The 15262-nt window shown below is 31.1% G+C and overlaps 1 protein-coding gene across 1 annotated transcript; it reads left to right on the plus strand.

The window, feature by feature from the left end:
• Positions 1–4471: 4471 nt before the first annotated feature.
• Positions 4472–11796, plus strand: LOC136235591 (beta-galactosidase 16-like). Its single transcript, XM_066025380.1, has 19 exons — positions 4472–4741; positions 6409–6504; positions 6748–6860; positions 6969–7035; positions 7127–7219; positions 7301–7444; positions 8019–8113; positions 8308–8416; positions 8518–8602; positions 8689–8807; positions 8895–9059; positions 9130–9311; positions 9390–9481; positions 10184–10293; positions 10387–10491; positions 10572–10676; positions 10760–10902; positions 11116–11464; positions 11560–11796. Exons 1-19 carry the CDS (start codon positions 4580–4582, stop codon positions 11671–11673), a joined length of 2448 nt encoding a protein of 815 aa, XP_065881452.1. The 5' UTR covers positions 4472–4579; the 3' UTR covers positions 11674–11796.
• Positions 11797–15262: the final 3466 nt, after the last annotated feature.

Consider the following 15262-nt stretch of genomic DNA (forward strand, 5'->3'; position numbering starts at 1 on the left):
TCATGATCTCAAGCATTTCAAAGTATCTCAAAAGTCTCATCAACTTATATAAAATATTCAATTAGCTTCGTGAAACTTGCGCGAAATATAATCAATTGATCAATTGGTTGCAAAAATGTAAGTTAAATACGAAAGATATATTGCACGCGTTTTAAAAAAGTAAAATGACCAAGATCGGGGTATGCAGTTCTAATATTAGAGAAGACAAGTTTCATAGTTGAATAAGTAATAACTTCATTTTTAATCTATTTTTGAATTATGTAATAACATTTTAAGATGCATGGAATACATCTTCCGCATTTAATTTATTTTTTTTTGCAACCGAGTGATCAATTGATTACATTTTACGCAAGTTCCGAGGGCTAACTGAATATTTTATGCAAGTTGAGGGGGCTATCAGAACACTTTGAAAGTTCAGGAAGCCAATCAAATTTTTTGGACAAGTTCGACCAGCAAATGATGTATTTAGCCGAATATATATATAGACATTTTCATGAATTCAAATTTGAAAATCTATGAAAAAAAAACACTACTACAAAAGTTAACTCTATACTATTAGTAAAAAGAAGAATTTGGCTAATAAACGCTTTAAAATCAACATATCCATCAATAAAAATCAATAATTCTATGTGATTCATTAGGTTCTTACCGCTACTAAATATATATATTTCTTGGAATTAATTTAAGCAAATCAATTTCAACTAAACATATAATGGAATGAGTGTGTAGACTGTTATTGACAGAATCGTCACATTCCCTCCGAGCGATAAAGAGTCAGGTTGATACTGACATTACATTTCCGTATTAAGTCCAGTATAATTCGATCATTCATCAGCTATATCCTTAAATGAATCTCTAACTATGAGATATGTCAAGTTACATACAATGAGACATTTGATTTACTTGTTAGAATTAACTCTGAATAGATAGGTTAAGTGAAATCTACATTTCTACTCTTAACCCTCCACGCGAGGGTCATGAATATATCTCCCATTTATCAGAAGTGATGAATGCTCAATTTAACGTTAACTCCCCCATAATTATTTTATGTGATACCCAACGCCTGCCCTCATACACCCCATAGTCCTCTTTATTATGGATCGTGTTCGGATATAGTCTAAGTACCACACTCCATGATTGTTTGAGTTTGAGGATTACTTACACATCCTAATACAATTGAGATGAAAATGGGTGAAACTAGATAAATCCATCCATCCTGTTATCTCAAGTCGGGTCCTCAATCCTAATGAACCCCTTCACCGGATCCATGTAACCGTCTAGATATCTGAATATCTAAAGCTTGTGAGATCAGCTTTCTGTTTACAACAGAAGACATTATTACATGCAAGTCTCAACAGCATTATGTTAATCCCTGGACACAATACTTGACTTGGAGCAATTTAAGTTTATTAGTTTAGAATCATAAGATACAGCCTCACTTCATGCTTGTATATGAACATTTCATGATTACTTAAATAAATTTGAGATTTTCTTTTATTTAACTAGTTTAGTTGTAATAAAAGATTAATACCTTTATATACTTAATCATACTATATCTCATAAAACAAATGGTAAAAGAACAATTCATTTACAAACATTTATATCCTAAAATAATTGTCTATAGAACATAAACCCCAATAGAAACAATTAGAAGAAAGATTTTGCTAAAGATAGTGTAAAAACAAGAGTGATAAACATTGTAGTTTCTGTAACTACCTTTCGTAACTGTTATATTTCTAACCTTATTTATCCCATGTTCCTTAGCATGGTTAAAGGAATAAGTTCTTAGATCATGGCTAGGAATACACCTTTCCTCCTCCTAAATGGTTGTTTGTGGATCAACACTCCAACTTTCCCCGCCCACCGTCGATGGATCCAGAGCTAATCTTTTCCAATTTGAGCGTTTGGTTTCTTGATCTAAGTTCGGAGAAAGCTCCATAAAGTCTCTTTGGTGGAATTTCAAGTTGGTCAAATAATATAGGATCTAACTTTTTCAAATGGCTAATGACCCTGCAAAAGAAACAAAAATTTGAGAGGTGTTCATACTTACAGCTTATCCACATCCATTCTCCCCCACCCTGATTGAGTTTCTCGTGTTGGTTGATTGGTTTCCGAATGTGGATAGCTGCTTTGATAAGTAAGAAAATTCTTCATTGACTAGTGCAATTTTTGGAGCTAGTTTCAATAAAATTACCTATATGGTTCCTAATAGCTTTACATTTCTACTTTTATTGGAAACCTATCGGCAAATTTGATATTTGGATCCAAATAATTAGATCTGTCAATTTTATTTAGGAAGCTTGAACTCAGTTAGACAGTTCATTGACGATCATAACGTATTGATTGAAGGTTTAAAGGCCATCATTTAAAACTTTCTTAACATCTAACTCACGATGGAACTGAAAAAGATACTACCCCTCAATTTCGGTCTCTGTGATTGTAACCCCTTTGACAGGTCTCAAAATGGCATCCAAAGTATTTTTTATAGAGTCAAATTACTCGATTTTGTAGTGAGAAACTTAGCAATCACAAAAAAGTTCCTTTTTTTTTCTGGTAGATTGAGTTGTTCGATCCCTAACACTAAGGCATCGTCCTTTTCCTTCTTTATTCAAAGGCGAGCAAAAGGATCCATTCCTTCTTTCTCCTTGCTCATAGTTAAAGATAAACACAAAATTCAAGCAAAAACTTCTCTTTTAACACTTCATAAGGAGAGACAATTTGTTGTAATTTGTATTCTATAAACATCATATATAAGAATTATAATTTTTGTAATCAAACTATTGATTTATAATAAAAGTTTATTGATCCTTATTATACAATTTACCACTGTTATTAATATAGTTATAAATAACATTCCAAAAGAATGGTTAAGTGAGTAGGGAAGTGAGGTAAGGATAGGGCCAGGCCAGCTCACCGGACTAGACGAATCCTACTATTTCGGGAGAATTTGTCTGATTGACTTCATCAGGGGATCCCTAACGATCAGCAAGTGAAGGACCGATCCTTTTGCGCCAGTACTGTAGCACCATGGTACTGAGGGTTCGTTTGTGTTACACATTCGGGGGCGGTTAGGCTGTTATGCTTATTTTGATTTCCCCATTCAAACTCACTACGCTAGACTCGTGCCCACTCCACTGTCGATGAAGAATGCTTATCGGGCGTAGAAGCTTTCCTTAACTAAAGCATTGCGCACGAACCAGACTCCCGAGAACTTATTAACCAAGTCAGTTATATATAGGAGGACGTTCGTTTTGGGGGTTTCAGGAAAGGATTAGAGAAATGAGAGGTTTCATTCCATTTGTTAGTCTTTGTTTTATTAAACCAATCATTTATTTTATCTTTTTTTTTAATTTTGAGTTTACCCCCGACTCCTCTAATCTTATACCCCAAATTCTCCTAAGGTTTTCTATTCTTTTTCCCCTCTCTTACTACCTAACTTATATCCTTATTATAAAATTATACTTTACTTTTTAATTTTTATTTAAGTTCATATATTTATTTATTTTTATTTTTTATCCTTGAATTAATTTCACTTTAGATCCTTGTACTTATATATTTTTAATTTTTTTCCTCAAAAAATATTTTTGACTAAATTTTACTTTTTGATTTTTATTTTGATCGTTGTACTTATTTATTTATATTTTTTATTCATAGACTAATATCACTTTTGATCCCCGTACTTATTTATTTTTACTTTTTTACCTTAAAAAATAATTTTGACAAAATTCTTTTCTTTTATCACATTATTTGGTTTTAGCATTTATTTTTTAATTATTTTAAAATAATTATTTTTTAAATAGAATATATATGCATTTTGTTTGATTAATTTTATTTCGGATTTCTATGTTTTATTATCTTTTGATTTTAATGGTTAAATTAATTGATTTTAATTCTTATATTTTATTAATACACACATGTATGTAGAAATTGTTGTTAAAAACACAAATTTGGTTTATTACCCCATTTGAACCAAACAACCATAAAGAAAATCAGAGTTTCTATTCTTTTTCCCTTGTTTCCCTTTCTTGATTCCATTTCGTTACCCTGCGCGAACCAAACGCTCCCTAATTTAGTCACAAAACATGTTTTAAATTTTTTATTATATTATTAATACAGTTACAAATAACTTGCTAAATGCACGAAACTGTTTCTGTTTATCGATAAACTTTTTGAAAGATGTGATGTGGCAGTCAAATAAGGGTCAAGTCAGCCCGTTTTCAAAATTGATCTAACTTGAAAACGTTAATGACAAAATTCTACCATTTCATATGTAAGGGGCACATATGCACTTCCCAAAAACAATAAGTGCAAAATTGAACTTTACCCTTATTTTAAATTAAATGGTATAGTAATTAATGTGATTTGCTAGTTAAAAATTAGAGGAGAGATTAGTAAGAATTAGAGGAAAGTATAAAAGGAGGATGATATGACTTCCTTGTATGCAAAAACTGCCTAAAAAGGCTATCCTCGTTTTCCCTCCTCCTATTTAAATTCCATCTTCCAGTGAGGCTCCATATACATCTAATTACTTTCTCTCTCTCCAGCGGCAAACGGAGAGAGAGCTGTACGGCCATTAAATATGGAATTAAAGGTTCTGATCCATTTCGTGGTGGTGGTGGTAGCACTGGCAGCCACCGTGTACGGTGGAGATGTAACATACGATGGAAGATCGTTGATAATTGACGGCCAGCGAAAACTTCTCTTCTCCGGTTCCATTCACTATCCACGGAGTACTCCTGAGGTATTTTTCACTCTATACTCAATTTTCTTTTCTTTAATTAATTAAGTTCAAACGGATATTAATTATTTGATTATATATAAATATATTCACTGAAAATTCAGAGAGTGACCATGTATAAGGGGTTATTGTCTTTTAGAAAATTATCCCCAATATATAGGGATCACAACGAGGTAAGATACTTATGGGTACGTAGTTATGGTATCTTTACTCGTGGTGTCGTGTCCAATTACTCTAACGACTAGATAATCTAAGGGCCGGTTAGTAAACAAACATCCATTAAAGGAGTGTTTGATTGCTCAATTTCCTATTTTACTATAACAGTAAATTGTAAGTAATTCAAATTGGTCCTAAATCTTATTTTGGTTTTACATGTCATGAGTAATTTTTTTTTATCGTGAGTTTAGGTAGTCCAATTAGAGTCGAAAAATGCCGACTTGTACCGATTAGCCCTTGTCATCTCTAGTACTGTGAAAGGGAACCTGAAAATTTTAATTAATATTAATTTCAGTTTATTTTCATTTTTTTTCTTTACTAATTAAGTACAAAAGAAATTGGTAGTGTAGTTGATCAGTAAACTTCTATCATTTAAATAATTAGGAGTAAACAACAAAAAATACTATTATAGCTTAATCCCTAAATAGTTTAAATAAAATTATCAAACTCTACATTGTTGGTACGTAATTAGAACAAAAGCAATAGTAAAATGTTGTAATCATCGACAGCCAACCTGCAACTACCAAAACAATAAAAAAAATTGTAGAGTTAAAAATTAGGAACAATTAAAAAAAATAAAAAAAAAATTGTAGAACAGAAAGGTGTCATTTTTTTTGAAAAAAAAAATGTATTACAAAGTTACCAAAGAATTTTACTAGTACGGTATGTCACGGCAATCAACAAATGTTCTAACCTTGGAGAGGTAGAAGATAAAAAAAGTTATTTAGAGTTTAGTAAACCCTTCTACCATTAATAAAATGCCACAAACGTAAATAGATTTATAAGTTAATATATCATGTCATTAAATGTAAAGACTATTTGATTAAAATGATTCTGGTACCATACAATGAAATTAACTGAATTAAAAATTTAAATTGATATTTAAGTTAAATAATAGTTTTTATATTAATTTCTGAAAAAAAAAATTATTATTATATTATGAGGTGTTTATAAGATTTCAGTGAACACAGTAATAGTACAACAGCTAAATAGTGGATTCCTCGTGGATTTCGTGAAAAATCTAGTTGTTTTCCCATAAGTTACAATTATTTTTGTTTGTATTTTAATTAGCTAAAAATGCTTTCAAGATCCAACTCTTTAACAGGTAATAGATATTTGGATTTACATTACTGGATTTTCTATTCAATTCTCTTTTTAATCTCTAATTGAACTAACTTTACAATAAAATTACAGCTGGATTTCTGATAGATAATTTAGTCATGATGAATACTAAGATTGACTGTAATTTTTTTATAGGAAATAAAAATTGTTCACAATTAATGATCACATAATGGGTGACGTCATATTAATTAGCATTGAGATTTACAAAGTGATGACCTGATAATGATTAGAAATGTCAAAAACTTAAAATTGAATCATGTGTTATAACTTAATTTTAGTATAATATTTTTTTTTATGTAAAAGAGGAAAATAATAATAAAAAAGAAGTGCAGATGTGGGGATCTCTAATTTCGAAAGCCAAAGACGGAGGCTTAGATGTGATAGATACTTATGTCTTTTGGAATCTCCATGAGCCCCAGCCTGGTCAGGTATCACTACATAGTCTATACTATAATTATTCCTATTTGTACATTTTTATTTTAGTACCTTTATTGTATTTTCAAATTAAAATACCAGAAATTTATTTTAAAAAATTAACATAAATGACAAAATCTGGTTTTTTTTATCTAATACACTCAACAAAATTATTTAAAATGGGACTAAAAAATTTAATGTTAAACTGATTTATTGATAGATTAAAGTTTTATCTTAAATAATAATGGAATGTGCAGTATGATTTCAGTGGAAGAAGTGATATAGTGAGATTTATAAAGGAAGTCCAAGCCCAAGGCCTCTATGTTTGTCTTAGGATTGGGCCTTTTATTCAGGCCGAATGGTCTTACGGGTATTTATTTATTTTTCTAATTTTTTTAATTATCATTTTAATCAATATGTAATAAAACTATAATTAAAGTAATAATGAAATTAATTATAATTTGATGTTGTTTTGCAGAGGGCTACCATTTTGGTTGCATGATATCCCAAATATTGTTTTTCGAACAGATAATGAACCTTTTAAGGTGTCCTAATTTTCCTTAATCATCTCTATAATTATTAATTAATTAACTAGCAATTGTTTTTAATTTTTTTTTAAATTTTACTTTGTTGCAGTTACATATGCAGAATTTTACTACAAAAATAGTAACAATGTTGCAAGCAGAGAAATTGTATGCTTCACAAGGAGGCCCAATAATAATATCACAGGTCCAATTAATTATTAATTAACTATATAGTAATATTGATGAGAAATATGAGAAATTAATTGTATAAAAATAATAATAATAGATAGAGAATGAGTATACACTGGTGGAAGGAGCATATGGTGAAGATGGGAAAGCATATGTGAAATGGGCAGCAGAAATGGCAGTAGGACTAAATACAGGTGTCCCTTGGGTTATGTGCAGGCAAGATGATGCTCCTGATCCTGTGGTTAGTACTCCTTTAAGTATATTATTACAGTAACGCAGTAATTACCTATATGTTATATGAAAAAAAATTACTACTTTTTTTTTTTTTTTTTTTTTTAATTATCACTTCATACATTCGTGCTCTATGTATCAATTTAAGTAAATTCGGAAGGTAAATACGATGTTTTCAAAATAGAGGTGACAGTTGACTTTTTTGAACGAATCTTATTAAGCCGAAAATATAATTTTTTAGTTTTTTTTTTGTCATGTCATTTTTCAATGTGATCCATTTCCAAAATGGCTGTCCGCGATTATTCCAATAAAAAATTTTTCTGTTTGAAATGGTAAGAATAACTTTATTGAAACAAAATAAAGTTCGGTAATTTTTTTTAAACTAATTCTATCATTCTGATTTTGATGTATTGAGTTGTTCATCTTTAATTTCAACTTATCAAATATTTAATCTTTTATTTTTTATTACATTAAACTGATAAAAAAAAAAAAGTCAAACTTTTAATATAAAACTCAGTTAACTAAGAATTATTTATTTAATTTGTTATTATTATTATTTCTTATATATGTGATGAACTTTTCAGATAAATGCATGCAATGGATTAAGATGTGGGGAAACATTTGCTGGGCCTAATAAGCCCAATAAGCCTTCAATTTGGACTGAGAACTGGACTACTCGGTACCCCCCTTCTTCTTATTTCCCTCACTTCAACATATGCATTTTTAAGCACTTCATTTTTGTTTTTTTAGCATATTGTTCTATATACCTAAATTTCTACCTTATCCCTATGAAATAAATAAAATAATTTCACTGCCTAATTTGATATCTTAATATGTAGTAATTCAATTATATTATTTATTTTATACATACAGGTATGTGATAAGTGGAGAAGACATAGGCCAAAGACCAGTAGAGGACATTGCATTTCATGTGGCATTATTCCTCCTTACCAAGAATGGAAGCTTTGTCAATTATTACATGGTATTTATTTTTTATTCCTACATTCCATTTTTATTTTATTTTATTTCAATGAAAAAGTTAAAAAATAAATTAATTTGATTAAATCCATATATGGTGTATAGTATCATGGAGGAACTAATTTTGGAAGGACTGCTGCTGCATTTATTCCTACTAGTTACTATGATCAAGCACCCCTTGATGAATATGGTTAGTTGATTCTATTAAAAGCCGCATAATATCAATATTTTTAATTTCAATTTAAAAACACATTAATTAACTAATTACGGGTATAGGATTGATTCGACAGCCGAAATGGGGTCATTTAAAGGAATTACATGCTGCAATTAAGCTGTGTTTAACTCCATTACTATATGGAGGATTATCTGTTCTCTCCTTAGGCCAACAGCAACAAGTAAGAACATAACATTAATCTATAATATTTAATTAACGTTTAATTAACATGATTATGATATTTAATTAATGTTAATTAATTATATAGGCATATGTGTATACTGGAGGAGCAGGAGAATGTGCTGCATTTTTGGTCAACAATGACACGAAAAACGCAGTTTCGGTGCAATTCCGGGATGGCTCCTATGATTTGCCTCCGAGATCTATAAGCATTTTGCCTGATTGCAAGAATGTTGCCTATAACACTGCAAAGGTAAGTTTCCTTTCTGCAAATTAACATAATACGATGGACTTATGTGAATTAATCGAACAATTGGAAACAGGTAACGGTCCAATACATAGCAAGAAGTATGAGAAGAAGCATGTTGCTAGATGGGCCTCAAGGATGGGCCCAATACCAAGAAGCTATTCCAAATTTTGATGAAACCTCAATTAAATCAGAAACTTTGTTAGAGCAAATGAGTACTACAAAAGATGCATCTGATTATCTTTGGTATACTTTCAAGTAAGTTTATTCTTACCATTTCTTCACGAACACGGAAACGTTATTTTTAAAACATAACGTTTGATAAAATGTTTATAGGTTGGAGCAGGAATCCTCTGATCCGAATGCATTAGTAAATGTGTATTCTCTTGGGCATCTTCTACATGCATTTGTCAATGGCCAAGCTGTAGGTTCGTTCACTATATTCCATATTACAACTCTGCCAAGTTTGAATAAGGTGAATTTGGCCCCTTAAGTTGTCTCTCAAGTTTAATTTGCCCCAAAATGGAGTTTGGATATCAGTTTAGTCCTTCAATTTGTCCGTTGGCACTTCGATTATATCGGTTCAAAAGGACACATGTCGGTATATCAATATGTGTCCCTTTGTTTTGCTTTTTATGTGTTATTTTAAGCTAATTTGACTCGAGACACTAAATTGAATGACCAAATTGATCATCCACTAAATTACTCTGTAAGCCAACTTTGAATGGCCAAATTGAAGATTTATGTTGCCAATATGTGTGGCTTTCCACTCTATTTATAAACGATCCGAGCTTAAGCCAAACTGAGCTCTTAAGGCTCAGTTATAGGTTTATGAACGACCTCGATTATAATATTCATGAATAATAGAATTTTTATAAAAGTGAAAATGTAAAAAACCTATATTTATCTATACTTAGTTTTGTGTTATAGAAATTTAAAATCAACTTAATTAATGAGTTGTTTGCGAGAATTAACTAGTTGCTTACGAGCAGTTCACGAATAGGATGTTGAGTTTGAACTCGTCAATTTTCTGACAAGCTAAGTATGGACAGGCCAAATCTTGCTTGGCTCGGTTCAATTATCGTACTATTTAAATAAAATAACATGTTAAATGTGTTAATATGGTTCAGGATCTGATCAAGGAAGACACAAAAATCCACGTTTTAACCTCCAAGCCAGAGCATCCTTAAACGAAGGAGTTAACAATGTGTCCTTGCTGAGTGTTATGGTTGGATTGCCTGTACGTAAACAAACACTTCTCGTTAGTATCGTTTTTGCGTTTAGTGCCCGTATGCATTTTAGAAATAACTTTTGTCAATTTTGTGGATTGCAGGATTCAGGAGGACATCAAGAGAGAAAAGGTGCTGGATTAAGAAAAGTAACTATTCAAGCTTCACAGCTTAATAAAGACTTCTCTAATTATTCATGGGGATATCAAGTAAGGGTTTAGCCTAAATTAATTAAGTTCCCCTTTAATTAAGATTCTCCAATCCAAATTAAAATTGTGATTGAATGTAGGTGGGATTGGTAGGTGAGAAATTACAAATATACACACAACAAGGGTCAAGCCAAGTCCAGTGGTCACCATTTTCAACCAATTTCAGTCCACTAACTTGGTACAAGGTACAAAAGTGTAATTTACTTGTTAGATGTTTCAATTGGAACCTGGAATTCAAAAAGTGGGTTGGTTGTAAATTGAATTACAGACAGTGTTTGATGCACCATTAGGAGATTTACCAGTTGCTTTGAACCTTGGTTCTATGGGAAAAGGTGAAGCTTGGGTTAATGGTCAAAGCATTGGTAGATATTGGCCTTCATATCGCTCTCCAGATGGATCTTCCCAAATATGGTACGTTTGAACCAATCATATTTAAATCGATATTTTTTTTTAGTGTTTTTACATAAAAAGTTAAAGTCTCATTCACAGTTTCCGTAGAATTTTTGACATTTTCCGATAACCAGTAGATACTAAGCCTCCTCCGATCCGTTCCTACGTGTTATTATTGGTTGTTAATTTCAAGTAACTAACATAGCATAATGAGTAATTGATTTGTTGGTATAGGTACAATGTGCCAAGATCATTCCTAGCACCAAAAGGCAACTTATTAGTTGTATTTGAAGAAGTAGGTGGAAACCCTCTTCAAATATCAGTAGATACAGCCTCAATCTCACAAGTATGTAGCCATATGAGTGCTTCTAATTCTCCACCAGTTTCATCATGGAGACAAATCACATCTACTTCTTCAAAGATGCACTATAAAAAACCAGTAGTTAGACTACAATGCCCTTCTCATTCCAAGATATCTGACATTGTATTTGCAAGCTATGGAACCCCATTTGGTAATTGCACCACTTCTACTTATTCTGCTGGTTCATGTCACTCCTCTACCTCTAAAGCCATTGCTCAAAAGGTACTTCTTTCATTACTTTCGGATGCACGTGCAAAATTGGTCTCACAATCGATCAATCATGTGTTCGGTACTGATGGAAATTGATTTTTGTGCAGGCTTGTGTAGGACGGATGAGATGTTCGATTCCTGTATCGAATAGATATTTTGGTGGAGATCCGTGTTTAACTAAGGATAAGTTCTTGTTAGTTGTTGCAGAATGCAAATGGTAATACGGTTAGTTTAGATATGGGAATTCTTAGAAATTTTGTGAATCACATTTTTATGGACATGAGGATATTTATTATTTGATTGTTAGTTATCCATTGATTAATTAACGTTACTTATTCACTCATTTTGCAAATTGATGCTTCGTACATTATTAAGCAAATCAATTTCATATTCATTTCGTAATAGAATTCAAGCTCCATACAAACTTTCGATTAAAATCACGTAGAAAATGCATTTTCAAATCCAATCCCCTCCCTATATACTCTGATTTTTGTATTTTGATAACCATTACCTTTTTCAATCTGTTTCGATTTGGAATATAAATGTTCAACACAATTTCAAACAAAAAAATGCAGCAAAAGAAACTAGAAAAGATAAAGAAGTTGGAAGAAAGGGCATTCTGGTCCATCAGAGAGTTATCTCCACAAAAGAAAAGAATTCATCAACTACAAAACCATCACCCTTCTGATTCCAATAAACCGCACATTCAAAAAGTCATGTCAAATATTTTGAAATTACTAAGAGTAAGATTACTTCAATTTACAAATTAGTTCAAGCACTCGATACAATATTTCAAAATAATGCTCATGAGTTTGATGAAAGTCAATGAAATCTTATGGAAGTGGATGGAATCTATTCCTAACTCATTTGAAAAATATTGAAACTCTTAGTAAATGTTTAATAAACTTCTCAATGAATTTGAAAGAAAAGGTAACATTGCAATGTCAATTTTATCAAATTTCGCACATTCCGAAATTCAGAAAAAAAGTGCATGAAATTGACTGAAATTATATAAAGCCCACTAAAATTAAGATCAAAATGAATGAAGAAGTTAAAAATGTTAGAAAAAAATTACATATAAAAGAATTTATTCAACAAATTTGGTATATAAGTCTGACCGTCAGCATGTGCATAGATAAGGAGTGCCATTTCTTAGAGTGTAAGACTGAAAGGGGTCCAAATCTTTTTTCTATATATATATATATATATATAGTTATAACACTCGTTCAGACATAAAGTGATACGACCTCAGACACCGGAAATGTTAATGATAGAGGCGAGATGAAGTTGCGAAGGTCGGGGCGACCAACACGCGTTCCGGGTTGGCATGCTGATTACATCAAGTAGCTTTAGGATTCCTTACTCAACAAGGAATTGTTATTACTTTCCTAATTATAATAGTTTATTGCTTTCCTAGTTATATTAGATTTCTAATCCCAGTAGCTGTAGGATTTATACTTTATAAATAGAGCAAGCTTTGTAATAGAGAGGATATCTTGGAATAAAATTATCAATTCAGTTGCTCTAGCTAGAATAGAGTTTGGTGTTCTTGATTGTCTTCACCCAAAGACGATCCCTTATTGATCGATTTCAAAGTAGAGTCGTATCATAAAGGATGTGCAAATAGTATGATATTTCAGGCATAAAAGGAATCAAATTTATATTTAAAACTTTTAAATACAATTTATTATTACGAAGGGGTCTTATCTCTTAGTTGTTGGTATGAATTTCAAAACGTTAAAATGAAAATTCAACCAATTTAGGATTATATGAAATTCAATAAAATTATATCAAACGTATTCAAATAATTAAAAAAAAAAGTATTAACAAAAACAAATTTTATATGGTTTTCGAAAATAATACATTGTAATTTCAAACAAAACAAATAAATATACAATAGAATATATTTTAATCGAGAAAATTTAACATACGCCGTGCATACCACATATGATATATGATGTGGTATGCCAAACCAATAAGAAATTGCCACGTACTTAATTTCATCTGTTTGTGTTTCATTCTCTCTATCTCTCCAAACCAGCTCTACCGTCTACCATGCTTTTGCCGTTCTGAATTAATTCCATCTCTTTGTGTTTCTTTCTCTCTATCTCTCCAAACTAGCTCCACCGTCCACACTACTTTTGCCGGCTTGAAGGTTACCGACAACTGGTAATTGCATAATTAAAAGTGGGATAAGGAGATAAAAAGTTCCGATCCAACTAAATAGCATAGCAAAAAGATTTCTTTTTCTTCTTGCCACTCAATTCTGTTTTTGTCTTAGCACATATGGCCTTTCTTTCTTGGTTCTCAAAGGCAATCAACCCAACTCAATTCTTGCTTGAATCATGTCCTGTGTTTTCTCCTTATACTGTGCGATTTTAATTAAGTTTTTGAATTGAAAAGTTTTATGGGTTTATTGTTTATTTTGATTAGGTTTCATATCTTTATTGTCCAGCATATCACACGGTTCCAGATCCAAAGTATTACTGGATTTTTGTCTCTTAGAATAGACTCAGGAATTCAATGTTGCAGTGGATCAATAAAGCTACAGTAAAAGAATAATCGGCTAAAAGATTTAGAGAAAAGTAGATTAATTTTGGATTTAAAAATTGGTCCAACATATATTGGCCTTACATTTTTTATAAGATGTGCTTGCCGAACTAAAGCGGCCGGAGATGAAAGAGTGGAGTTGGCTTTGATCGATGGTGTTAATTTGGAAGAAGAGATAAAAAGAAGTATATAAGAACAGGGAATCAGGTTATAGTCGTGCAAAATATAAACTGTGATTGTGTCTTATTTTACTACGTGCCATGTTTTGATTGGTTTGGCATACCACATCAGTGGTATGCCGGGCGTATACTAAAATTACTCATTTTAATCTTATTTACAAAAGGAACTAAAATGTTATTACTAGTCACGAATATTACTTTAGTACTTTACATAAAAAAAATAATAAAAAAAAAATGTTCATAATAACTATCAATCTGTTCATCATCTTGAGGGCCATAAAATTATTTCACATATAAATTATTACTCTTGTATACATTCACATGCTTCATCTTGCTTAGTGACGAAGTTTGAATTATAATTTGGGAGGCATATGAACATATATATATATATATATATATATATATATATATATATATATATATATATATATTCAAATAAATAAATAAATAAATTTTGAGAAATAATAAAATACTCACAAACATGAATAATCGTTCTTCTTTTCAATCAAAGTGTTCTTCGACGTTCTTTCAAAGATTTGAAGTCATATATAATTGTATCTGAATCAAATTTTTTTTTTTTTATAACAATACATCTCTCAATCTGAATGACTAACCAATTAAGAAGAAACTCATCTTTCATTTTTATTTTGAAACCTTATTTTAATTAGAAATAAAATAATACGATAAAACTTAATTGGTTCATAAATACTAACCTCAATTATGTTTGGATGATGGAGTTTTTTTTTTCCAATTTGCACTCAAGAAAAAGAATGAATTGATGGTTGAGAGTGATTCTTCTTATGTTGTGCATCTGTTTCGTTCTCGATTGATGGTTCCGTGGACTATGAGGGTGTATTGGCATAACTGTTTGGAGCATATGTTACAGATGGAAGTAGTTTTTTCTCATGTGTTCAGGAAAGGTAATCAAGTTGCGGATAAGCTGGCTGATTTTGGTAGAGTTAGTCCGGATTTTTGTTGGTGGGATGGAATTCCGGATTTTTGTTTTTTTCTCCTTCGCGATAATGCTTTAGGTAGGGATTCTTTCCGTTTTGTTTAGTTATTGTTTTCTGGATGCTCTGTT

Source organism: Euphorbia lathyris, chromosome 7, assembly GCF_963576675.1.
Source record: "Euphorbia lathyris chromosome 7, ddEupLath1.1, whole genome shotgun sequence".
Lineage (NCBI taxonomy): Eukaryota > Viridiplantae > Streptophyta > Magnoliopsida > Malpighiales > Euphorbiaceae > Euphorbia > Euphorbia lathyris.